This window comes from Petaurus breviceps, unplaced genomic scaffold (genome assembly GCF_028583685.1).
Source record: "Petaurus breviceps papuanus isolate PSGF00001 unplaced genomic scaffold, PetGlider_PUasm1.0 90823, whole genome shotgun sequence".
Classification (NCBI taxonomy): domain Eukaryota; kingdom Metazoa; phylum Chordata; class Mammalia; order Diprotodontia; family Petauridae; genus Petaurus; species Petaurus breviceps.
In genome coordinates this window covers 3,322,844-3,350,583 of record NW_027187352.1, presented here as the reverse complement: position 1 = coordinate 3,350,583, position 27,740 = coordinate 3,322,844, and the positions used below count along the sequence as shown (strand labels likewise).

The following is a 27,740-nucleotide window of genomic DNA, read 5'->3' as shown; positions in this document are numbered from 1 at the left end:
ATGCCCTGAGGCAAGAAGGAGTTGGCAAAACCAGAAACGACAACTAGTACTTTTTGGCAGGAAAAAGGTATAGTGAGAGAGAAAGTTGGAGTCAGGTTACAAAGAATCCTAAATGCCAGGTTGAGTTTGGAATTGAAGAAGGAAATGAAACCATTGAAAGTTTTCAGGTATGTTGTAGAAGCAATTCATGTTGAGGAGCAGGTTTAGCTGGATGGCTTCCATGGTCTCTGCCACCTCTGAGAATCTGTTTTTGAGTAATAAGTGACAAGCTCAAGGTATTAGGATAATCCAGGAAACTTCTCATATGGATTTCGATGAAGCAATTTTTTTAGGAAGGCATTAATTCTGAATATTAAGGAATGCCTTTATGCATAAAAATTAACTCTTGTGGCAGAAACCCCTGTTTATAAAATGGTATTTTTTTCCGACAATGTTACATTTTGCTTTATTTATTTGTTTGAAAAGAGCTACCCAGCCTCTAATTGTTTTGTCTGGAAATGAGCCAGGACAAAAATAAAGTTATCATCTTAGAAATAAAAGCATGAAAAACATTATTTTCAATAACAACAGAAAGCAAAATAGCTTGGGAAGACTTAATTCAATGAGTAACTATGATTCCAAAGGATTAGTGATGAAAGATGCAAAGTTGTTTCCCTAACAGAAAAGTGATAAACTGAATGTGATGTACATTTTTGGATGTGGTCAATGTAGGTACTTGTTTGCCTGGCTGTTTTGTTTCACTCTTTTGGCAGGGTGAATACATTTATGGCTTGTTCATTTTTTATCCCTGAGACTGAGCTTTTTTCATTTCTCCTTATATTTTTGTAATACTTTATATTTTCTTATAATTATTCTTCAATTTTATTGACATTATTTGTTAAATGATTTCAAACAATTTCTTTTACTTTATCTGTTGTGAATTCTTTGTGAAACCCTTGCTACGAGGATTTTCTTTTTCTTTTTGATTTGGGGAAAGGAGGTAGGGGAGAGAAGGGCTAAGGATGGGCCCTCTCCCCTCCCCCCCCATCAAAAAAAAAATACCCACAACAGAATGAATCATAAAGAAATCATTGAAAGTTTTCATTGAAAGCCAACTCTATATAATGGTGATTCTCAGTTTCATGTATAATCCTCTACTATTTTACAGTATACATGGAAATACTCTTTTGGGGGAGTATTTTTAAGTTAAAAATTAAATAAAATATAAAAAGAAAAAATATGTACATTTTGAGTCTTTTACACTGAAGTCCTACGCTGTTTCACTGAAGTGCGTTTCATAATCCTGAGTTTCTGAAGGCTATCCCAGAGGGGCACAAGTTCTGGTAGACCCACCAGACCCAAATGACTTCAAATACAGGCCTGCCAACAGACTGTGTATGTTGTCTGAGAAACACCCTATTAAAGTGTAGAGAATTTCATTATCAGGTTAGCCACAAGGAAATTTTTTTTTTCCAGTTACAACAACTCACTAAACCCATCTGAGAAGAAAAGATTGCAGACTGTTTTGGTGGACAGGGTAAACACACTGAGAAAAGAGATCCTTAAAATATTAATTAATCTTGAGTCTAGATGCAAAACTATAAATGCCATAATAAAAATGAAGAAGAAACCCTTAAAAGAATCTGGAATCAAGGCATTTCTATTAGGATGGGGCAGGAAGATGGCATAATGGATAGTGGTGGGCCTGGAGTCAGAAGACTGATTTTCCTGAGTTCAAATGTGGCCTCAGACACTTACTAGCTGTGTGACCCTGGGCAAGTCACTTAACTCTGGTTGCTTCACTTTCCTCATATGTAAAATAAGCTGAAGGAGGAAATGCCAAACCATTCTAGAATGTTTGTGAAGAAAATCCCTAAATGGAGTCCTGAAGAGCTGGACACAACTGAAAAATGAACAACAACCGTAAGATGTCACAGTGTTATTTTAAATACTGTCTAAAACCAAACATCCCCACCCCGCCTATTCAGTTCCCAATTGGCTCCCCTTTTGAATATCATTTCTATTCTTAAAATAACTGATTGACAGTTCTCTTGTATCCTTTACATTCAATCAATCACAAATTCTGTTATTTTTTCCTTCTATGCAATTGAACAAATTTTATTAAATATCTACATAGAAGTTTGAAATATAAAAGATTCATTATGTGTGTATGCCAAAGTCTTTCAAAACAGAAACTTTCAAAACAAAATCTTCAAAGCAGCATTTTTTTATGGTAGCAAAGAACTAGAAACAAAATAAGTTGCCTCCTGGTTGGGGAATGGCTAAACAAGTTGTGATATCTAGCTATCATGGTAAGATTTACATGAAATGATGCAAAGTGAAGTAAGCAGAACCAGGAAAAACAACATACGCAATTACTAGAACAACAAAATGGTAAAAAAATGAATTCTGTATAATTATGATCAACCTTGGCCCCACTCAGACTTGAGAAAGTTACCTTCCCCAATTCTTTGTGTGGAAGATTATGAGTATTGGAAGGTTCCATAGTGTCAGATTTATTTTTAACATTGACTGGTTTTGCTAAACTTTTTCCTCCTCTTTTGTATTCTTTGTTATAAGGGATGGAGACAAGTAGTGGGGAGGAATATGCTGAAAAATGCAGGAAATGTGCTAACAAAGTATATTAAGAAAATTATTTACCCAATAAAAAGAAGAAATAATGAAGAGGCAGCAATGGCATACTGGATAGAGAGAGTTAGCCTTAGAATTAAGAAGACCTGATTTAGAGGAAGAGCAGGGAGGTGAAAGGGAATAAGTCAACCTTACTATCATTGGACTTGGCTTAAGGAGGGAATAACATACATGCTCAATTGGGTATGTTTTACCCTACAGGAAAGTAGAGGGAAAAGGGGGGGATGATGGGGGAGGGAAGACAGATTGAGGGAGAGGGTAGTCAGAAGCAAACACTTTTGAAAAGGGACAGGGTCAAAGGAGAAAATGGTTGTGTGACTCTGTAATCTCTGTGCTCCAGGCACTTCTCTATAACCACAAATTTCAGTCAGTCTTGATCTGCATTTGTACAGGGACAGGAAGCTCAAGGAGCTCCCTATACCAAAGAAATTACAGGTCTGATGGAAAGAAAAGGAAAAAAAGAAAAGAAAGAAGAGAGACAGAAAAAGAAAGAGAGAAACAAGGAATATAAAGAATTCAGAAAAGCATGAATCATAGGATCATGGACCTTAGACATAGTATAGTCCAATTGCCTCATTTTACAGATGAGTTAAGTGAGGACCAGAGAGGTTTAGGAACATGTCTCTGTCAAAGTGATCTTCCTAAAGCACAGGTCTGACCATGTCTTCCTGCCCCCAACCCTAATTCAATAAACTCTAGCGTCTTCTCACCTCTAGGATCAAATATCAAACCCCCCATTTGGCAATTAAAGTCCTTCATAGCCTGCCTCTTTGCACATGGTCTTCTTATACCTCACATCATACCACTTAGCCTGAGAGCCAATGATAATGGCCTCCTGACTCTTCCAAGGACAGGACAGTCCATCTCTCGGCTCTGGGCCTTTTCTCTGGTTGCTCCTCAGGAATGGAAGGCTCTCTCACCTCATATTGGATTCCTGGTTTCCCTGACCTCCTTCAAGTTCCAGCTAAAAATCCCATCTTCCACTGGAAGCCTTTCCTAATCTCTCTTAATTCTACTGCCTTCCTTCTGTGGATTATTTACAATTTATCTTGTATATACCTTGCCAGGACTACTGGCAGCTATCAATTTCCATTTCAGATCAGAAATTGAAGTTCTAAATAAGAATACTGGAACTTAAAATACCAGAAATTGTGCTAATGTATTATGATATGGCAGGTGTCCTAAGAAAGATATAGGAGGCAGTGGGAAGGATACTGGGTTCATTTGTTTCCTCTTATAATTCATCATCTTGATTATTCAGACTCTTCTCTCACAGAGGATCAAGCAGGCTTTTTCTCTTAAGTATTTCTTTTTTGTATGTGGAACCAGTATGGTATAGTAGAAAGAGAGCTGGATTTGTTGTAAGAAGAACTATGTTAGGGGTGGCTAGGTGGCAGAGTGAATAGAGCACTGGCCCTGAAGTCAGGAGGACCTGAGTTCAAATCCAGCCTCAGACACTTAATACAAAACTAGCCACATGACCTTGGGCAAGTCACTTCACATTTATGATCTCTAGTTTCCTTTTCTGTCAAATGAGGGTGCTGGACAAGATGACCTCTAAGGTTACTTTTCTGCTTTGAACTATGTCATTACGAACAGTATTTTTAAAGATTTTAATTAAGCTTTCATACACATCTAACTTTCTGACTTTAAAAGTCAGCACTAGAACTTTGAGGAGTCTGGTATCCAGACTTCTTTTCTGGCTCTATATTCTTTTTTTTTTTTTTATTAAGCAATCAGGGTTAAGTAACTTGCTCAAGGTTACACAGCCAGTTATTTCTGAGTGTGGTGCTTGAGTGTCTGAGCCTGGGATTCGATCTCCAGGTCGTCCCAACACTAGAGCCGGTGCTCTTACTCACTGAGCCACCTGGCCGCCCCTAAGCAATTGGGGTTAAGTAACTTGCTCAAGGTTACACGGCCAGGTGTTTCTGGGTGGGTGCTAAGTGTCTGAGCCCGGGATTCGATCTCCAGGTCATTCTGACACTGAAGCTGGTGCTCTTACTCGCTGTGCTACCTGGCTGCCCCCTGGCTCTATATTCTTGACAGATTTATAAACCCATTCAATGGGACCTCAGAATTCTGTTAAAGTGAATTTAATATATACATGTATATAATTACTTCCCTAATTGACACATGTTTTTACCATGAAACTTCATATACCATTAGAGTCCTGTTATTTTATTCTTGTGTTCTTTTTTTTTTTTTTTTGCTTTTTGGAGGGCAGTTGGGGTTAAGTGACTTGCCCAAGATCACACAGCTAGTTTTGTGTTAAGTGTCTGAGGCCAGATTTGAACTCAGGTCCTCCTGACTCCAGAGTCAGTGCTCTATTCACTGCGCCACCTAGCCTCCCCTATTCTCATGTTCTGTTGTTACAAATAGTTTTATTATGGTTCAGGCTATTGTGAGTAGGCATCTACTAAGGAATACCTGTATTCTCATCTCATTCCCAGCAATGAACATTGTACCTTCATTGAATGAGGTCAGTTGATATAGTCAGTTTTAATTTAGGGGATGGAAATATTTTCCCAAGCTACAGATAATTTGAAATCACTTATTTGGATTTTGAAAGTATAATTTGTGTTTTTGGTAAGTAGATTTACCTGTTGAACTCTTTTTTTTCTACTTAAGTTATTAAAGTAAACTTGAATTCCCTTACCATACTCCAACAAATAGGAAGAGAGATAGTGGTCAGCCTGAAATTGAAATTTTCCTATGTGTAATCAAGAAAATGATTTTTATTTGCATAATGAAAATCATAGAATCTTTAAAATACTTTATCCCAACCCTTACTTGAGGCATAAAGCTCCTTATTAATCCCCAGTAAGTTCTTTTCTAGCTTCTTTTTGAGGCAGCTACATTGTATAATATCTATCAGGGGTATGGAACCTGCACCCTCGAGGCCACACGTGGCCCTTTGACTGAATCCAAACTTCACAGAATAAATCCCCTTAATAAAAAGATTTATTCTGTAAAACTTGGACTCAGTCAAAACCCAGGAACCCAGAAGGTCACATGTGGCCCTTGAGGCTGCAGTTTCCCCAGCCCTGGATGTTGAACTTGGAGTTAGGAAGACTTGAACTCAAATTTTGACTCAGACATCTACTAAATGTGTGACCCAAAGCAAGGTCATTTAACCTCTCTGTCTTCAGGTAGATAATTGCTTGTTAAGGGTGATTTAGAAGGAATTCCTATTCAGGTACTAGTTGTACTCGATGGCTTCTCAGTACCCTTCTCGTTTTCTGATTCTGTAGATAGCCTCCTAAGACAAATGTTAAAACTGTCAGATTAGCATTCTTTTACTAAGGGAAAAGACTTCTGAAATGTCCATCTTAAATATCAAAACTCAACTTTTGTGACTTAGGAAATGTTGCAGCTTGAGCTTCACAAAAAAATTTAATTTAAAAAAGTGTAGAGGCTATACATATTTCTGTCCAAGAAATGTGTTAACATTATTATGTCACCACAAATTACAGGTTATAAATGTTAGTCCATGTGACAAAAGCTTTCTATGGCATGTGCTCATCTGAGGCAATCAGCAAAGACAGACTATATCTGGGTAAAACATTCCTCTAAAAAAAACCAAGCCATTTTTGGTGGTAGGCTGCCAGGCACACTAATATTTAATATAATATAAAATTCTTCAATATTAATGTATTTAGGATATGCTTGGGGCCAGGATAGACTCTTTATTCTCTGAAGAATACCTCCTAGAATGATTCCCTCATGATCACTATAAACCTCACCAGTTCTAGGTATCTAACTTGTTTCTTTTTCCTAACCTTGGGAATCCCAGAGGCTTAAGAATAAATATGGAACAGTTTGTCTAGGCTAGAACTGGGTAGGGGTGAGGGTGGGGATGGGAAAGAGAAGCGTCATTGCATACTTTGTCTGCTGGGAAAAACATGTTGTTTTGTTGGGTCACTTGCCCAAGAAAATCCTACCCCTAGACCTCTTGAAAAATCTAGCCTTAGCATAAATCTTCTGAAAGAAGAAAGGAAAAGGGGAGGGAAAACAGGCTAACTGTATAGAATCTCTAAAATTGAACTAATGTTATTTTTCTCCTAAACCTGTTTTTCATCAATGGTATAACCATTCAACTCGTAACTCGTGACTGGTAATCTCCAAACTTCTCCTTTTTGTATATATTTAGTTACTAAATTCTGTCATGGTCATGCAGAAATAAAATTAACAGTTATCTCTCTAATCTGTTCCCTCTTTACCTTTCATATTGCCCTTGTGGTAGTTCAGGCCCTGGACTATCATAATCTTCTGTCTGATCTCTCCGCTTCAGATCTTTCCCCTCTCTGTTCCAATTAATGCATTGCAACCAGATTAATTTTCCTAAGACATAGTTCTGATCACATCATTCCACATCTCATAAACCCTTAGTGACTGCTCCTTTACTTGCAACATAAAGTCTAAATTACTTAGATAAACATTCAATGCCCTTTGTAGACTGGCTCCAACTTACCCTTCCAACCTTTTCATATCATCACCTTTTGTGTACATTTTCAAAGTCCAAATAAATTTAAACTACTTACTGCCCCTTGAACGTATCCTGGCTTTTTTACCTTTTAATGTCTTTGTCCGCTTTATTCCCTTTGTCTGAATTGTTCTCTCACTCCATCTCTTGCTGCTGATGGTTCAAATGAAACCTTTTTTGACTTCTTTTTCTCCCTAACCTGCAATTGAATGTGAACTCTATCTCATCAATCAGGTAGTGAACATGAATTTACTAAGCACCTACTATGTTCAAAGAAAAAAAAACGAACCCATTCTTGCCCTCAAGGAGCTTACAGTCTTGAATTTAGAGTACTTTATATTTTTATAAACTTCTCATTCTAATGTGTATTATTGTATTATACACACATACACACACACATGTATTTTTTATCACTCTGTAAAATCTTTCTTTTTATCCTTGTATCTTCCCTAGGACCCAGCACAGTACATAGCAGATAGAAAGTACTCAATAAATGTTTGCTTGACTGTTTAAATCAGTATTTCAAGAAAATGTGAAAATTTGTTCTATTAAAAAGAAATCATGTTGCCAAACAATAAGGAATTGTATCTTGTACTTCTGCATCTAAAACAACTCTGATCAGCTACCAAATTGCAAAAGAAAAATGTGTCTACAGTATTATAAGCATAACATTCAAGTCATATGCCATGAATGTTGCTAGTTGTCATGGTAGGAGAAGGCAGGGGAGTGACAGGTTATTCTTCTTGATATTTGCATGACAACATCATCAAAAACCATTTTTTAAAAAGGCAGTTCTTGATTCTGAGCTAATTATTATATGAAATTAAACAAATGTAGAACCTTACCATTGGAAAGAAATTTAAAGGCTATTTAGTTTAATTTCTTACCCAAAACAAATTTCCTTTGCAGCATCACTTTTAATTTTTTTCTTTTTTATTACAGACTTAACAGTTATCAATAAACACAAACATTATAACATGCATAGAACAAGAACATACCTAAAACCTTGACCAGACAAGGGTAAAGAACAAAAGGAGAACTATAAACTGATTTTCACTAACATTGATTCAAATTACTTTAAGTAAAATTCTCTCAAGACTACAGAAATTCATCTAAGGAATTCATTATGATGAAAATGGATTTATAACACAGAGATGGCAAAGTTGTCTCAATATTAGCAAGACAGACTATAATGAATAATATTAAAAATTTTAAAACATACAAAACCACATGATTATCTCAATAGATGCAGAAAAAGCCTTAGATGAAATACACTACTCATTTGTGCTAAAATCCTTACAAAGCATGGACATAGGGAAATATATCTGTCTAAAACAAAAAATGAGAATTATATGTACTGGGGATACACTAGAAGCTTTCTCAGTACATACTAGAGTAAAGCAAGGATAAGTAAAGAGGTGATAAAACTATCCCAGTTTTGCTGATGACATGACAATTTACTTAGAAAATCCTAGGAAATCATTAAGAATACTAATTGAAATAATATTTTCAATAAAGTTTAGGCTACAAAGTAAATGCTCAAAAATAATAGCATTTATGCATAATAATAACAATCCAAGAGACAGTAATAGAAAGGGAGATCCCATTCCAAATAATTACACAATGTGTAAAATACTTGAATATCTACCTGCCAGAGCACACAAAATACTTTTATAGATTTAATTACAAAATATCCCTTAAAGAAATAAAGAACAACTTAAATAGCTGGAGGAATATTTAGTGTACATGGCTAGGGTGTGTCAATATAATAAAAATAACAGTACTGCCAAAATTAATTTATACTTTTTCATGGTAACCTACTAGACTACTTTACTTTGTGTAGTACTAACTCTGAACCATCACCTTCTCTTGAAATTTACTATTGCTAATGATTATTCAGTTTTTCCTAAAATATAAAAGTAGATAAGGCCTTCTTCACAGGCTATATATCATCTACTTCCTTGATCTTACCTCAAGTTCATACAAAAAATCTTAGTTATAAGAGAGTCCAACTTTTAACATAGTTTAATAAGATGAATTGAGCAGTTTGATGGTGAAATTCTGGTCATTTTGAACTGTAGCAGTTTAGGATTTTATATAATCAATAATTGGTACCCATAGTGTTTTTTAACTTTTCTAAGGACATATGTTTGCTAAACATTTTATTGTTTTTTATACGTTATTGCCTTTCCCCCCAACCCCGCCCTGTTATGCCCTTCCTTACGATGGACCAATCAATCGACAATATAGATAAAGTATGTTCAAGGGCTTATTATGTGTCAGACACTGACTTGGGCTAGGGATACAAATACAAGTAAGCAAGACAGCCCCTAGACTCAAAATTCCTCCATTCTAATGAGAGAAGACAGCCCTTTAAAGGGTATCTGGAAAGGAATTAAGGGTGTCAGGATGTGTCTTGGAGTTCTGGTCCCAAGCAAAATAAAAGGAAAGCTACCCTATCTGAGCCAAGGGACCAAGGAGCAAAGTTATGATTTTGGAGAAAAAGATGATGGTCAGAGTGTAGGCATTGTCTTGAGGATATGCATTATTAAAAGCTTAGACCATGCTAAGCCCTAGGGTTACAAAGAGAAAGTGTTCATAATAGTCATTTCTTACTGCATAATAATCTTCCAATTCATTTATGTCCCTTGGCTATGTGATTCTAAGTCATGTAACATCTCAGTGCTCAAGGGAATTCTTTAAGACTATAAAATTGTTAAGGAGGTGCTGCTGACCTGCATTGGGAGTTCACTATAATCAATTAAGTCAGAAATACCATTGTTATCATCATAGAAGTGGCACACATATAGCACTTTAAAGTTTATAAAGTGTTTTATATATTTTATTTTGTGTGTGTGTGTGTGTGTGTGTGTGTGTAGGGAGAGAGTATTATAATTATATTGGATCCTCACAACCACCCTGAGATAGGTGCTGTCATTATCCCCATTTTGCAGATAAAATAATGAGGCAGAGAGGTTGTTTCTGAGGTGGGATTTGAATTCAGGTTTTCCTGATCCATGTCAAGTATTCTTATCCACTGTACCACCTATTCCTGGTTTACATATATACATATATATGGACATGCATACACATGTACATATATTATGTACATATAATGTCCAAATATCCTATTTTTATATTTATGATGAACAAAGTATCATAAAGCGCCTTTAAAAGGGTTTATAATTCTGCTCATTATTTTTTCATACAGATTAAAATTTACATTCTTTTTAATAGAATCCCAAGACAAAAGAACAAATTGAAAATCTGTTACGGAATGGAATGAACAAGGAACTAAGAGATCGTCTTTGCTGCAGGATGACTTTTGGCACTGCTGGGCTACGTTCTGCTATGGGAGCAGGATTTTGCTATATTAATGACCTTACAGTTATCCAGTCAACACAGGTATACATTGAAATATTTCATATACACAGATTTTTTCAAATTTCCTTTTTTTTTTTTTGCTTAATACATCTGATAGTGACTATCTGTTCATTTCCTTTATTTAGAGGAAGGTCTTCTACAGTATAAATTACATACCAACTTGTGACCTTTGGGCATTCCATTAGCTCTTTTTGGAAGCCATCTGTGTACCTTAAAGGTCACAGTCTGGCTTTACATATGGGTATCCTTCTGGTTATTCTGAGAGGGTAATAGCTCTGTTACTTAGCAACCATATGTGGGTTAAAGACAGGAAGTGAATTATAGTGTTTCAAATTAATACAAAGGGAGTGAGAAAGTATCCAAGTTGGCATCTGGCTAGGGATCTGACAGTATTGATGCTTTATCACTTTGCTAAGGGAATCCTAACGATGAAGTGTTCAAGGATCATATCATCATTGATTTAAAACTGAAAGGGATCTTGGAGATCACGTAGTACCTACGAATGAGGAAATTGAGACCTTCAAGGGAAGGGTGAATAAGTTGCCTTGTGACCTCCAAGAGATGGTAACCTTAAAGTAGTGGGGGAAGTAGACTGGACAAACACCAGCCCTCTTCCTCAGTCCTTTGGAAACCTCTCAGAGCTTTCAACTTACTTTGTACAGTGCTTTCTGTTCAGAGTGTGTGACTAACATGGACAAAGTATTTGGGGACTTCTGAACTATAACTGATTTTATAATATTCTTTGCTATCCCAAAAAACCAGCTCTGTATTAATGATTTTTATAAATAACAAACCTTTTTTAGTAATAGTTTTTGCAAGTGTGATATGGTACTTTCCTCCACTTAAGACTAATAATTACAAATGAGTAGAAAAATGCTTTTATAGGATTAAATAACTTTTTTTTTCAGTTATTTGATTAGTGGATGAGGATCATCCCTCTCCCACCTACCTGTCTGGGTAACATAACAGATAATATAGTGGGGCTAATACTTCAGTGGGACATGAACCTGATCCATGGCTCTTAAAGGCTATGTAAGTGAAATATAAATATTGATATCTTTCTGCTAAGCTGTAAAAGTTTAGAATATTACCTCACTGATAGACTGATTTAAGAACTAGTTTTAGCTTTTTTGTTAAATTCAGAAAAGCTCACCAGGTGATAATATTTTTTTTAGCCGCTATAAGTCACAAATAGTCTGTTGAGGCACAGAGGTGTTGTAATCTATGTTGGCTGAGGAAATAGTCACATAAAAATAATATGGATCCTTAAAATAAATACTGAAAAGTATGCCATAAACTTTGTAAACTATAAAGTGCTTTCCTTATCAGGTATAAGTAGTATAAGGGTTTTATCCTCATTTTACAGATGAAGAAACTCAGAGCAATTTCCTTACAATTGTGTGTGTATTTATGTATGTATGTATATTTATTAAAGACTAGACTCAAACTCAGGTGTTCTAATCCCAAGTTCAGTTCTTTCCATTATGTAACGATGCTACTATTCCAAATTTCAATTAATAAATTATTTATTAAATTTCTCTCATATTTATTAAATTTAATAAATTAATTAAATTTCTCATATTTATTAAATTTCTCCCACCTAAATGCCTGTCTTGTGCCAAAGAAGTTACAATGGACTAAAGTACTATATTTTTATAGTGTTTTATAGTTTTATAATAATTTCTTGTCCATTGTCTCATCTGAGACATGGAATAAACCTGTGAGAAAGGTAATAGTGCTGGAATTGGTTTAAATCCCATATCTACTACTTATTTCCTCTTGTGACCTTGGGCCAGACATTTAATCTTCCTGAGCTTCTGTTTCCTTCTCTGTAAAATGGTGTTGAACTAGATGAACTCCAAATCTATGATCCTGTGATGTTATTTTTACTTTACAGATCAGGAAACTGAGGCTGAGAGGTTATGAGTAGACCAAGATCATGCCAGCTATTACATGATAAATTCAAAATTAGGTCCTCTGGTCCCAATCAGGTCTCCTGGTTTTTGTCCCATAATTTTTTTCTTCTAGTCCAGTGCTCTTCTAATGCCCAATCCAATGCTTTTTTCACTATGCTTTCTAACTTCCTAAGCCACTGAGCTCTGGTAAGGAATGGTCCTCATATTTACAGTATACTTGTGGGATAAGACATATACATTATAAACAATATAAGACTGTAGATAACCAAATATGTGATCATGTATTATAGACTACAGGAGCCAGAGTAAGAAAAATTACTAAGGTGGGTTTGTTACAAAGACTTCATGAAAGAGACAGAACTTGAGTTGGAACTTGAAGATCTTGAAGGATAAAAAGTGGGCATACAGAAAAGCCCCTTGAAGCTGAGCAAGATTTGGGGGGATTGTTAGGAAGCCAGGCTAGTTGGAGTGTAGGCAACCTTATTGCTGTAATGGATGTCATTAAAGAACATTGAAGTGGGACAGAGTCGTGACTAGGATCTTGATTGCTTGGATGCTGAATATGCACTGGGTCTTCCAGGCACTAGCAAGCCATTGAATGTTTTAAGTAGGGAAGTAGCAGATGATATTTTAGGAAGGCTGATTTGGCAGAGAGATAAAGGGGAAACAGTTTGGTTGTTGGAAGAATGTCAACCTGAGGTGATGGCAGTAGGAATGCAGAGGAAACAATAGATGCCAGAAACATATCTTAAAGAAAGAATTGATAGAGAACAGACTAGTTTAGATAGAGGGATTTTTAAAAAGGGAATGACTACTTTTAACCCAGATGACCAGGAAGGTGGTGGTACCATTGGAAATAGGAAGGTTGTTATAAAAAAATTTGCAGAGAATGTCCGACTTTGAACATTTTGACCCTCTATAAGTAAAGAAGGGAATAAATGGGGAAAGTTTTCCCTTGTGGAAGGGTAGCAGTTAGGAACTAATGAAATGGTTTTAATTTTTGCTGTGAATTACTTTAGCTTTTAGATACATTTATACTTTTTCTTTACACCTGACTGTTTTCTTATTTTGTGAGGTTTTAACTTAATTATCTTTAAATTGGGTCTGCTCTTTTATGAAGAAGTTGTATATATTTCATTGGATGCTTTCTTAACTTTTGTCTTGTGGAAAGCTGAAGGTAGTAAGTGAATCACTACCTTGCTTCTGCATATCAAATAATAGCCTCTCTAGAGGTACTGAAGTTACAGAGGGAAGGTGGTTCCCTGGGAAAACACAAACTGGATACCAAACACACTAGTAATTGAATTGAATTCTGTAAAGTGGAGGAAGGCATTAGCTGGAAGCTAACTCTTTAATGCTTTATCTGCTCTAGGGGATGTACAAATACCTTGAGAGATGTTTTTCAGACTTAAAGCAGAGAGGCTTTGTTGTCGGCTATGACACCAGGGGTCAGGTGACCAGCAGCTGCAGCAGTCAAAGGTACACCATACATATTTTGACAAATATAAGTGGATTGAGATGGAAAACAATAACATTAATCTAGTTGCATGAATGATTTTAAGTAGGATCCCTGAAAGACAAGATTATTAAAAAATATCATGAGTTTGCTGAACTATATTTGAGTCAAGAATTCCAGAGCAAAGGGTGGCTAGGTGGCTCAGTGAGTAAAGCACCAACCCCAGAGTCAGGAGGACCTGAGTTTGGTTCCGGCCTCAGACACTTGACACCCACACAAAAAAACTAGCCGTGTAACCTTGGGCAAGTTATTTAGCCCCAATTGCCCTCCAAAAGGCAAAAAAAAAAAAAATCCAGAGCAAACATGATAAGAAACTAACTTTTGTAACTAGAGTAAGTTTCTTAAAAGTAAGAGTTTTTGTTATTTTATAGTTTAAGTTGTATTGCTCTCATTTTAACTTTAGGTTAAGGGTGTCAGAGCTGGAGAAAATAGCCAGTTCTACATTTTACCCTATTTAACTTTGTTGTGCTGTGTTAATAAAGTATTTGTATGTAGATTAATCTTTTTATGGTCTGCTGTGAAGTCTTAATTTTTAAGAGGCAAATTATATAGATTTTGAATTATCTACATCTTTTGTTTTGCCTTCCTGGTTTTTCTTGTCCTTTGGCCATGTCATTGACTTTTAGAGTTGTTGGCTGAAGGAGGGAGAAGAGTCTGTTCTCCTACTAGTTTAGCAGTGTTGGATTTTAGTTTTAGTTTTTTTTTTTTTATATGAGAGTTAAATTGGATTTTGAGGCCTCGATAATCAGCTCCTGATTTTTGAAAGTTGCCTAATTGATGCTGTGTATCACTTTACATGTTTTAATGCAAAGTAGCATGTATATTTTTCAAAAGTTTTGTCTCTGAAAAGAATAGTAAATATGAGACTGAGTACAGTATTTTCTTTGCAGACTTGCAAAATTAACTGCTGCAGTTTTGCTGTCCAAAGGAGTGCCTGTGTATTTGTTTTCAAGATATGTTCCTACGCCTTTTGTGGTAAGTATTACTCTTTTATTCATATGTGTTAGGTGCTGTTAGGTATGCCTTAACAGATTGTAGCTTGAAAAAGTTTCTCACAACTAACTAAAAGTCTAAAAATAGAATAGACTACAGTTCATTGACACTTAGTATATGATGACTTGTTGCTTGTGATTTTTAAATAGTCAATTCAGTTTTTAACCCAAGTTCGGAGATTAATGGGTCCAGAAATCATGGTTGTCATTTCACTTGTTGTTATTTCTCAGTTCCAGAACAGTTCTGATTGACCACCAGATGGCATACAAAATCCTTTTATTTCAGTCCCCAGCACCTGAGAGGTGTGATTTTACTGCCTGGGTCCAATAAATTAGTGAAGATTTTTAGAAAAAAATCACAGATGACAGAAATTTTAGAGCTAGAAAGAGACCTGAAAGATCATCATCATTCACATAATGTAATGTCAAGGGAGTTAGCAAGTGTAGGATATGGGTGAGGACAATGTTTAAGAGGCTAATGGAGAAAGTTTTGCCTGAAGGAGGTTTGATGAACTCAAGTGAATTGGGCAGGAGGGTCTGTGATTGCACGTCATGGTAAGAGTAACCTGGAGGGTCAGAGAAGTGACAGATAAAGAAGTTGTAGTCAGAAAGGTGTATCAGCAAGCACCCTAGCACAACCAGGATGACCTGCTAGCACAGGTTCTTTTGATCTGCTTTTTAAAGGAAAGACAGCTTTAAAGGATTAACAATCCTACTTTAATTACAGAGAAAGAAGTGAGTATAGAAAATACAAGCAGAGAAATTAGCACAAAGACCAACAGACAGGGCTCCAGCTGTCTGAACATAGTAATATTGCTGTGCACTTTACATACATCATTGGATTGAGGGAGCACAGACATCTAGGCAGCTGGGGGAAGGAGCTCTGAACATATGGCTACTCAGAATCTTGACCAGGAAATCAAAAGATCCTTCTCATGAGTGAACCCCCAAAGCAAAATGCCAACCTCCCATAATATATAACAAAGACCCGGCCCCTGATTGGCTTCAAGCTAGAAGACACAAAACCTACTTGATTTAGCACAGCTGTGAATTATCAGGGTTCAAAAGAGATTAATCCTTCAGATGTTTGCAGTTCAGCCTGAGCCTAGGAAATTGAACTGCAGCAACAAAAAGAAAAAAAACAAAAATCCCACCTTGCTTGTGCTCACACTAATGTAATGCCAATGTGATACTTATAGAAGCTGCTGTGAATATGCATGCTTATCTCCATGGTTGGTTCACAAAACATAAACTCTCTTCCTCCAAGACAAAATCAAAATATTTATTTGAAACATTGCTATTAGGATACCAAAAGGCAAGATTTAGTAAGGTGCTCATCACCAATCCAAGGACCTCAGACATGGAAAGCAAGTTCCCCTAAGCAAGTTCCTCCCTCTTCCTACCCCTTTCCCTCCAAGCAATACAGTATATGCTGTTTCCAATCAAAGCACTTGATTGGCTTAGTTCTGAGAAGCTTGGAAATCAGCACTTAATGGGAAAGGTATGGGGATCCCTAGAGCCTAGAGCCTAATTGGCTCTGCGCCAGGTCTCCATGTGAGACCTGTTATTGGGCAGAGAAGATCTTCTATCCCATTAACCTTACAACAGAGAAACATTAAATATAACCTCTTAGAAACAGATCAGAACTGAGGTGAAGTGGAAGTGAAAGTCATTAGAGTCACAGATGATGAAAAGCAGGGTGTGTCATATGGGTCATCATTTTGGATGTTAAAGTCAGCAAGAATTATAACAAGTATGGAGAGGAAAAGGTAGAAATAGGTTGGGTTAAGATGATAGTGTCAGCTCTGATAACAAATGACCAAAAAGCCACAGCAGCTCTGCAATTGCTGTTAACTTTAAAAAAAAACCAAAATTAGAGAGCTCACACAGGTTATCAAAATCACAGTTAATTTTAACAGTAAAATAAAACAAAGCAAAACCAAAGAGCTAACAGTGGTTATAAGCAAAAGGCTTTCTTTATTCCATTGGAGGAGGGAATATAGACACACATGTCAGGGATACCTCTAGTAGGAGATCTGCTTTAGTGTAGGTAACTTATACCAGTGGCTACACAGTGAGCTGTAACCCTGATAGTGACAGGTAACAGCAACAGTATGACAAGTTTGATTCATAGCAGGGCTTCATGACCAGAACACAGGTATTACAGGTGCTTGTCCAAGCTCAGGGACCACCTGGTGCTGGTGAGAAACAATTCTGGGATTTTGCTGTGGTTGAGTTCACCCAGAGGGTGAGCACAAAGGATTGTTGTTATGCCAAGCTCAGGACATAGCTTGCTTACTGGATCTTAGCTCTAGAAAACAGTGTGTTTCCTAAAAGTAAAAAGAGAGGACTGGTCTTGGCATGGGAATCCTGACAATGGTGACAAGGATTTGGAAAGAATGATGTAATTGAATAGTATATACTTTAGATGTTGAAACTCAAAATGACAGGGGCCTAAGGGTCTCAAAGTGAGACTGAGAATGAAGAAACAGACCAAATTGTCTTTTATTCTCATCAAGAAAGGAGGCAGTTTGTGAAGCATGGCACTAGTACCAGGGGAATCAAGAAAAGCTTCATGTAAAAGTTGGTACTTGAGCTGAACCTTGAAGGGAACAAGGGATTTTGAGAGGTGGAGATGAGGGGGAGTGTATTTCAGGCCTGGGGGAACAGCCAGGACAGAAGCGAAGTGGTGATAGGTGGAGTGTCTCATGTTAGGAATGGTAAGAACATCAATTTGGCCATACCATAGAGTTTGTGAAGGGGAGTAATGTGTTGTAAGACTGAAAGCTACATAGGGGTCAGGTTGTGAATGACGTTGAATGCCTAATAGAGAAACTGATACTTTATCCCAGAAGCATTAGTAGGAAGTAGTAGGAAGCCATGGGAATCTGTTGAGTAGTAAGGTAGACAGTTGGGTCTCTACTTAAGGAAAATCACTTTGGCAACTGGATGGGGAGTAAATTGGAGAAGAGAGACTGATTAAGAGGATATTGCACTCTCTCTTTCAGTACCTAAACTAGTACTAAGGTTGATTCCCATTATGAAAGCCTCAACTTCTGTACCTGTTTAATCCATGACTATTTTGAAGAACTAAATGCTTACCTCTTCTGTGGCACACTGGACCCCATGAAAAAAGCTTTAAGGGATTCCAAAATGGGTCACAGAGCCTTGATATGATCTTGGTTAATGTTTCCATTAGCAACCCTAAGATCCAGTGACTTCTGCAGGATTTTTTTTTTAGTAAGAATGAGCTGAACAAGAGTATTTCTCTTTTACAATTTGACCTATTCTATATTTAAGGTGTTATTTTCCTCAATGTTTTTTGTACCTCCTTTATGAATCTGTTGACTCTTTTATGAATGATTTTCTTTCATTACCATCAATTCTTTTCCCAATTTTTCATCTGCCTCTCTTATTTGATTTTTAAAATGCTTTTTGAACTCTTTCAGGTACTCTTTTTAGGCCTGAAACCAGTTCACATTTCTATTGGAGTCTTTGGACTCTTTTCCCAGCCCAGACATTTGACTCTTTCTTTAGACCTCTGCTTCTTATCCCGCCCTGCCTCCATCCTTGCCTTACTTCAACCCTGTCCATTCCACACAGCCAAGTACCAAGAGAAGAATGAATATGGATAATCATTGTATGAGCAGGAAGATACATAGTTGAGATTTCTGCTACAAATCTTCCATACAGGTCTGGAAAAGTACCAGACCCAGTCCTAATTGGTATTTTTTTTAAATCACAGGAATTATTTTTTCTAGCACACTTCATTAAAGGGAGATATATGGAGAGGTCCATGAAAACTTGTCTAGCCAGGAACAACAGTGCAGAACATTCTAGTATAGGTTGAAGCTAAGCACTAGGACAAAAGAAAATTTTAGACCCACACAAAGGAGGCTGACCTTGTACAGCGTACAGGAACAGGTATCAACTGGCAGCTTTGTTACTCATTACCTACCCAGTTCTGTGTCATAGATCCAGGGTAGACTGAGGAGAAGAACTGTACGTAGAGGTGGCTTTCTGGGGTGAAGAGCCCTCAAGGACCCTAGGCTATATACTGAGTAAGGAACACATTCATAAAGAAACAGCAGCTATGCAGTTCTAACCCCATGAAAAAAAAGTAGGAGATGTGTCTCAGTTTCAGGCTCTATCCCAATCTAAAGCCTATAGTGAAATAACTAAGGCAAGAAACCCAGACCAAAGTTCTATCACTGAACAAGCAAAATTTTCCATCTGGCTGACAGGGGCTGAGCCCAACTTCAGTCTACTGCAGTGATTTTCAAACTTTACATTCTTTGTTTTAATAGTATTTTATTTTTTCCAATTGCATATAAAAACAATTTTTAACATTCATTTAATGGCAAGAAATTTGATCTAGGTTTTATATTAGTCATATTGTGAAAGAAAACACAGACCAAAAGAAAGAAAGAAAATAAAGTGAAAACTGGTATGCTTCAATCTGCATTCAGATTCCATCAGTTCTCTTTGGAGGTGAATAGTTTTTCATCATGAGTCATTTGGAAATTGTCTTGGATCATTGTATTGCTGAGAATAGCTAAGTCATTCACAGTTGATTATCGTACAAAATTGCTATTACTATGTACAGTGTTCTTCTGACTCTTCTCACTTCACTTTGTATCAGTTCAGGTCTTTCCAAGTTTTTCTGAAAGCATCCTGCTCATCATTTCTTTTAGCACAATAGTTTTCCATCACATTCATATACCACAATTTGTTCAGCTATTGCCCCTCAATTTCAAATTCTTTGCCAAAAAGAAGTGCTTGTAAACCTTTTTGTACAAATGATTTATTTTCCTTTTTTTTTTATATATCTCTTTGAGATACAGACATAATATTGGTGTTGCTGGGTCATTGGTATAATTACAAATTGTTCTCCAGAATGACTGGATCAGTTCACAATTCCACCAACAGTGCATTAGTGTCCCAGTTTCCCCCCATCCCCTCCAACATTTATCATTTTCCTTTTCTGTCATATAAGCCCATCTGATAGGTGTGAGGTAGTACCTCAGAGGCATTTTAATTTGCATTTCTCTAATCAGTAGTGATTTTTTCATATGACTATAGATATATTTGATTTCTTCCTCTGAAAACTGCCTCCTTTGATCATTTATCAATTGGGGAATGATTTGTATTCTTATAAAGTTGACTGGTTCTATATATTTAAGAAATAAAGCCTTTATCAGAGACACTTACTGTAAAAATTGTTTCTTAGCTTTTTGTTTTTCTTCTAATCTTGGTTGCATTGGTTTTGTTTGTGCAAAAAGGTTTTAATTTAATATAATCAGAAAATAATTTGTATCTCCTAATGCTCTCTGTCTCCTTTTTGGACATACATTTTCCCCTTATCTACAGATTTGACAAACTATTCCCTACTCTCCTAATTGGCTTATGGTATCACCCTTTATGTCTGAATCATGTGCCCTTTTTGACCTTATCTTAGTATATGGTGTGAGATATTGGCCTATACCTAGTTTCTGCCAAATTGTTTTCCAGTTTTCCCAGCACTTTTTGTCAAGTAATGAGTTTTTGTCCCCAAAACTTGGATCTTTGGGTTTATGAAACACTAGATTACTGTGGTCATTTACTACTGTATATGGTGTACCTAATTTATTCCATTGATCTACCACTCTTATTTTTCAGCCAGTATCAGATTGTTTTGATGATTAGTGTTTTATAATATAATTTAAGGTCTGGTTTAGCTAGGCTACCCTCCTTCACATTTTTTCCCATTAATTCCCTTGATATTCTTGACCTTTTGTTCTTACAGATGAATTTTGTTATTATTTTTTCTAGTTTTATAAAATACTTTTTTGGAAGTTTGATAAAGCACTGGATAAGTAAATTAATTTAGGTAGACTTGCCATTTTTATTTTATTGGCTTGGCCTGCCCATGAGCCATTAATATTTTCCTAATTGTTCAAATCTGACTTTATTTGTGTGAAAAATGTTTTATAAATGTGTTCATATAGTTCCTAGATTTGTCTTGATAGGTAGACTCCCAACTATTTTATGTTGTCTACATTTATTTAAAATGGAATTTCTCTTTATATCTCTTACTGGTGGACATTATTGGTCATATAAAGAAATGTTGATGATTTATCTGGGTTTATTTATATCCTGCAACTTTACTAATGTTGTTAATTATTTCAACTAGTTTTTTAGTTGATTCTCTAAGTTATTCTGTCATATCTCAAAGAGTGAGTTTTGTTTCTGCAAAGCATGTTCTAATTCCTTCAACTTCTCTTTCTCTTCTTATTGCTATGGCTAGTATATCTAGTACAATATTGAATAATAGTGGTGATAATGGGCATTCTTACTTCACACCTGATCCTATTGGGAAGGTTTCCAGCTTATGCCCATCATAAATTAAGCTCGCTCATGGTTTTAGGTAGATGCTGTGTATCATTTTAAGGAAAGTTACATTTATTCCTATGCTATGTAGTGTTTTTAATACAAATGGATGTTTTATTTTGTCAAAACCTTTTTCTGTATCTTTTGAAATAATCATATGATTTCTATTGGTTTTGTTATTGATATGGTCAGTTCTGCTCATAGTTTTTCTGATATTGAACCACCCTGTATTCCTGGTATAAAACCCACCTGGTCATAGTGTATGATCTTCGTGCTATATTGCTGTAATCTCCTTGCTTGTATTTAATTTAAAATTTTTTTGTGTCAGTATTCATTAGGGAAATTGGTCTATAGTTTTCTTTCTCTGTTTTTGCTCTTTCTGGTTTAGGTATCAGTACCATATTTGTGTCATAAAAGGAATTTGTTAGGACTCCTTTGCCTATTTTTACAAATAGTTTACATAGTATTGGAATTAATTGTTCTTTATATGTTTTGTATGGTTCACTTGTGAACCTATCTTGTCTTTGGGATTTTTTTTTGGGGGGAGGGCAGTTGGGGTTAAGTAACTTGCCCAAGGTTACACGGCTAGTTTTGTGTGTGTGTGTGTGTGTGTGTGTGTGTGTGTGTGTGTGTGTGTGTGTGTTAAGTGTCTGAGGCTGGAACCGAACTCAGGTTCTCCTGAATCCGGGGCCAGTGCTTTACTCACTGCGCCACCTAGCCACCCCCTTTGGGATTTTTTTTAGGGAGCTCATTGATGACTTGTTCAATTTCTTTTTCTAAGATAAGGTTATTTATTCTATTTCCTCTTCTCTTAATCTGGGCGATTTATATTCTGTAAATATTCATCCTTTTCACTTAGGTTGTTAGATTGGCATATTGCTTTAATTTCATCTTCACTGGTGGTGAATTCACCCTTTTCATTTTTTGATATTAGAATTTGGTTTTCTTTTTTCTTCTTAAAATCAAATTAAACATCCCTTTACATTCTTAAAGATTATATTATATAAAAAACTTTGCTAATGTGGGTTATATCTCTCATTATGTATTAAAATGTCTTTATATTATTCTAAAAATAAAATAATTTTGATCTCACAGATCTCCTGAATGATCTCAGGGGTCCCAGAATTCCCCAGACCCCACTTTGAGAGCTGCTGGTCTACTGTTGCAGCAAGGGGCAGTTCCCATAGGTGTATTGCTCAGACCCAGAATCAGGTCAGGAATTTGCAGATCTCAGATCAGGAAGTTAACAGTCAGAGTTTGCCCTGGATCAGACAACTCTGAGAGCACTGAAAGCCTTTAGGTTCCCACACTGAATTGTCCCTAAGATCCTGGAATAACATAATACTCAAAACCATCATGAAAGCAGCACAAGGACACAGGAGGACAAAAAGTCAGCTCAGATATTTCCTCCAGAATACATAGTACCCAATCTTAATATAAAGTGTAAGTAAGTACCCAATCTTAATATAAAGGCTGTAAGACTGAACAAATAAACAAACAAAAAGAATCTTACTATAAAGAGCTATTGTAATAGCTATAATAGCTATACTTAAGACGCAAAACCAGAAGAACAGAATAACTACAAAACCTCTAACACCAAAGTCAAGGATAGCATGGGTACAAGTTCAACTAGAATTCCTGGAAGAGATAAGACAAGATTTTTTTTTTTGAGAAGAGTTTTACATTTTTTTAAATAAATGGAATAACTAGAAAAGAATTAGAAAAGAAATGAGCATCATGGAATAAAGAATTCGAAATGGATTAATGTTGGCACAGGAAGTACAAAAGTTTGTCCAAACAACAAACTCCCTGAAAATTAGCATGGAACGAATAGAAGTTAATGACTTCATGAGACAATTATAAGTATTAAAGATAAAAACTTTAAAAAATAGAAGCAAATGTAATGTATCTCATTGCAAAAATAGTTGATCTCAAAAACAGATTGAAGAGAGGAAATCATCTTACTACCTGAAAGCTCTAACCATAAAGAGAGTCTAGAAATCATATTTCAAGAAATCATGAAAGAAAACTCCCTAGATCCCTTAGAAACAAAGCACAAAATGACAATAGAAATATTATAGCCAAAATTCAGAGTTTACAGGTCAGAGAAAAAATACAGCAAGCAACCAGAAAGAAAGAATTCGAGTACTGAAGAGCCAATCAGGACCACACATGATTGAGCAGCCACCATTTTAAAGGAGTGGAGAACTTGTTCAGAAGGCAAAGCATATAGACTTACAACAAAGAATAACTTATCCAGTAAAATCCTATAGGGGGAAAAAATTAACCTTTAATGAAATAGGGGACTTCCAAGCATTCTTGATGAAAACACCAGAAACTTTGAAGTTGAAACACAGAGGTCAAGAGAAACATTAAAAGGTAAACATGAGTGAATATCATAAAAGATTAAATAAGGATAAATTAGGCACTTTGTAATATGGGGAGATAATATATGTATCTTTTCAGAACTCTGTCATCAGGGATGATAACAGAAGTCTAATTAAGCAGAAGATCTGGGGGTGGTTTTGTTATGTCTTGATGATCTTAAAAGAATTATGGAAAGAGAGGGGAAGAGGAAGACATTGGGGGAAGGGGAAACAGGAAGGGTGGGGGAAATTAACTCACATAATTGTGAGTAGAAATTTATGTAAAAAACATATTAAAAAGTAGATATATAAACAAGGACAAAAGTGGTGAGGGAGTGGGCAACACTTGAACCTCACTCTGAACTTGTTAAAGGGAAGAATACATACACACCTATACACAGTTGGGTACAGAAATACATTTCACTCAACAAGGAGAGGAAGGAAGGATGGAGATAAGAGGGACAGCAGATCAAAGGAGAGAGGGGTCTAAGGAAAATGAAACTCTTTAGTATTTGCAAAAGTAGTTACAACACCTTTTTTGTTATGGCAAAGAATTGAAAACTGAGAGACTGCCCATCAGGTGGGCATAGCTGAACAAGTTGTAGTACATGAAAGTGATAAAATGCTATTGTTGCGTAAGAAATTATTAAGATCAAGATTTCAGAGAAACTTGGGAAGACTTGAACAGATGCTGAGTGAAGTAGTGAAGTGAGCAGAACTAGTGGAACAATTTATACAATAGAAATTCTGTAAAAACAAACAATTTTGAAGACTTTTGAATTCTCATGAAAGAAATGACCAACTTTGGGGCGGCTAGGTGGTACAGTGAATAGAGCACCGACCCTGGAGTCAGGAGGACCTGAGTTCAAATCCAGCCTCAAACACTTAACACTTACTGGCTGTGTGACCTTGGGCAAGTCACTTGACCCCAATTGCCCTGCCCCCCCTCCAAAAAGCAAAAAAAAAAAAAAAAAGAAAAGAAATGACCAGCCACAATTTCAAATGACAGATCATGAGACCTTTTTTTTTTTTAAATTTTTTTAAAGCAATTGGGGTTAAGTAACTTGCCCAATGCTTTATCAGTTATCTTTCTGGTATTTGTACTATCGTCACATTTAATGGTGTCAAAAATTTCTCATTCACTCAGTAATTTAAGTTCTTTATGAGTCTGTGTCTTTTATTTGTTGTATCATTTTTATTATACTTTCTAATGCATTTTGATATTTAATGCAAAGTGGATAGAATGCTGGGTCTGGAATCAGGAAGAACTGTGCTCAAATGTGGCCTCAGACACTTGCTTCCTATGTAACCCTGGGCAAGTCACTTAACCTGTATCTGCTTCAACTTCCTGATCTGCAAAATGGAGACAATTATAGCACCTGCCTCCTAGGGTGGTGGTGGTTGTTATTGTCATTGTTGTTGGAGGTAGTTGGGGTTAGGTGACTTGCCCAGGATCACACAACTACTAAGTGTCAAGTGTTTGAGGCTGGATTTGAACTCAGGCCCTCCTGACTCCAGGACCCAGGGTTGTTGTGAGGATAAAATTTGATAATATTTGTAAAATACTCTACAAATCTTAAAGCTCTCTGTAAATGCCAGCAATTTTTATTATCAGCTATTATTACAGTATATAAGTCAGCAGGTATTTTTGAAGCACCTTTTATGTGTTAGGCACTGGGGATACAAAGACAAATACTCCAAATTTTTCTTAAATCAAAATTTAATAACAAGATAATTAATTTGGTCTATGACTGTTTCTTTTTTTTTTTTAGCCCTATGCTGTTCAAGAACTGAAAGCAGTTGCAGGTGTGATGATTACTGCCTCCCATAACCGTAAGGAAGACAATGGATACAAGGTAAACCTTGGGGGTAAAGACTTTTTTGACATATAATTAATATGATATGTGATAAAGTCAAGATCCAAATGATCTTGGAATGGTATAAAGGCCTACATTTAAGTTCAGAACTTAAACATTCAAATATAGAATGAGGAAGATCAAGCTTCATTGCTGTTCTAAAGCAAAAATGGTGGGTGGAAGGAAAAAATTGTAAATGTAATGTTGTAGTATAATTTTAGACACCGTGTTTTAGAAGAGACATTGACAAATTAGTGAGTGCTCAGAGGATAGTAAAAGCCATATTCTATTTTTGCAAAAGGCCATAGGTCACTTAAAGGTCACCTAAAGAATTGCTGACTGCTGAATAGATCATAAGCCCTTGTTTCTTCCATGGTAACTGCACAGATAGGGTTTTCATTAAATAGGAAATAAGAACATAAAAGAAAATCTAACTATCCTTGATGGATTTAAGTCTTCTGGCCCTAATGAACTATTTTGGTACTAACAGAATTGGCTGATATAATTGCTAAGCCGAGTCCATTGTATCTGAAAGATTGTGTAGAAGAGGAGAGATGCCACAGTACTGGCAAAGGATCAAGGGAAAAAGGAGGAGGAGGACAACTATAAGTCAGTAAGCTTGACTTTTATTCCTGGGAAAATTCTAGAGCAGAGTATTAAAGATATAATCAGGCTTCTAGAGATTCAGCAAATAGTCGTGCTAGACTAATTTCCTTTTTTGACAGGCTTGCCAAACTGGTAGATTGGAAGATGGTTGTAGTTATATTTTACCTAGATTTTGGAAACTCATTTAAAAAAGTTTCTCATACTTTTCTTTTGGAAAGGATGGAAAGATTTGGGTTACACAGTAGTATAGTTTGATAAATTCAGAATGGTTGAATCCTTGATTTAGAGTGATAGTTTTGTGGCAATTGGCAAGAGTTCTTCAGTGGAATACTCCAGTGATCTCTGCTTGACACCATACAGTTTAACATTTTTATCAGTATTTTATAAGTGATTTTGATTAAGGCATTGATAGTAGGTTTAAGAAATTTGCATATAACCCAAAGCTGAGGTGAGCTAACACTGTTGATTACAGTCAGTTTCCAAAAAGATCTTCATAGACTAGAGCATTGGGCTGAATCTAATAAGAGGAAATTTGTTTGGGTTAAAATAATATCTTACACTTAACAAGTATAAGATAAGGGAGACATGCTTGGAAAAAAAGACCTGAAAGTGTAGTAATTATAGGCTCAGACTGAGTCAGAAATGTGATTTGGAGAACAGATGAGGACTCGAGGGCAGGCTCAGGCTGAATTAAGAGGCAGAGCTTCCCAGGCAAAGTCACTGCACTCTTGCTCTACTCAGACTACATCTGGAATATTGTGTTCAATTCTGTATGTAACACTTCAGAAGCATATTGACAAGCCACTTCAAGAGGATGGGAGCTAGAATGTTGAATGGCACTTAGTCAATTCAAATAAGAATCGGTTGAAGTAAATGGGGTTATTTGGCCTGGAGAAGAGAAACTTTGAGGGTACACAGATGCTGTGCTCAAATACTTGAAGGGCTATCATGTACAAAAAAGACTAAACTCATTTTGCCACCAAAAGGCAAAACCAGTAGTGAATGGAGATTGCAGAGAGGTAGATTTAGGTTTAGGCAGCTAGGTGACAGTAGGTGGCTAGTGGATAGAGTGTGCGGCATGGAGTCAGTAAGACCTGAGTTCAAATAAGGCCTTAGACACTTTCTAACTGTTTGGCCCTGGGCAAGTCACTGACCCCTATTTGCCTCACTTCCTCATCTGTAAAATGAGCTAGAGAAGGAAATGGCAAACCACTCCAGTTATCTTTGCCAAGAAAACCCCAAATGGGGTCATGAAGAGTTGGACATGACTGAAACAACTAACAACAACAAAATTTAGGTTTGTTGTCAGGAGAAGTTACTAAGAAATTACAAAAATTGAATAGAATGCTTTAGGAACTGTTGGATTTCCTTTCATTGTTGTTCTTCAGAGAAAAGCTGGATAAGAACTTGTCTGAGATGTCATAATGTTGATTCGTTTTTGACTAGATGGCCACTGAGGCCTCATCTAAACCTGAAATTGTGTCTCTTTCATTCTGAACTCTGTCAGTTGAGAAACAGTTAAAAGGCTATAAACGTTTAGCCTGGAAAATAAAAGATTAAAAGTAAACTAAAAAAAATTGACAATTCAAGCAATCAGCATGTATTTATTATGTGTTTACTA

The 27,740-nt window shown here is 36.2% G+C and overlaps 1 protein-coding gene across 1 annotated transcript in view; it reads left to right on the top strand.

Annotated features, from left to right (window-relative positions):
- The window catches only part of PGM2L1 (phosphoglucomutase 2 like 1), an 89,689-nt gene that overhangs the window by 11,046 nt on the left and 50,903 nt on the right, over window positions 1-27,740 (top strand). Inside the window, exons 2-5 of the mRNA XM_069070838.1 lie at window positions 10,352-10,519; window positions 13,787-13,893; window positions 14,821-14,905; window positions 25,430-25,513. Of these exons, the coding sequence (XP_068926939.1) occupies window positions 10,352-10,519; window positions 13,787-13,893; window positions 14,821-14,905; window positions 25,430-25,513 (444 nt within the window). The remainder of the gene's footprint in view (window positions 1-10,351; window positions 10,520-13,786; window positions 13,894-14,820; window positions 14,906-25,429; window positions 25,514-27,740) is intronic.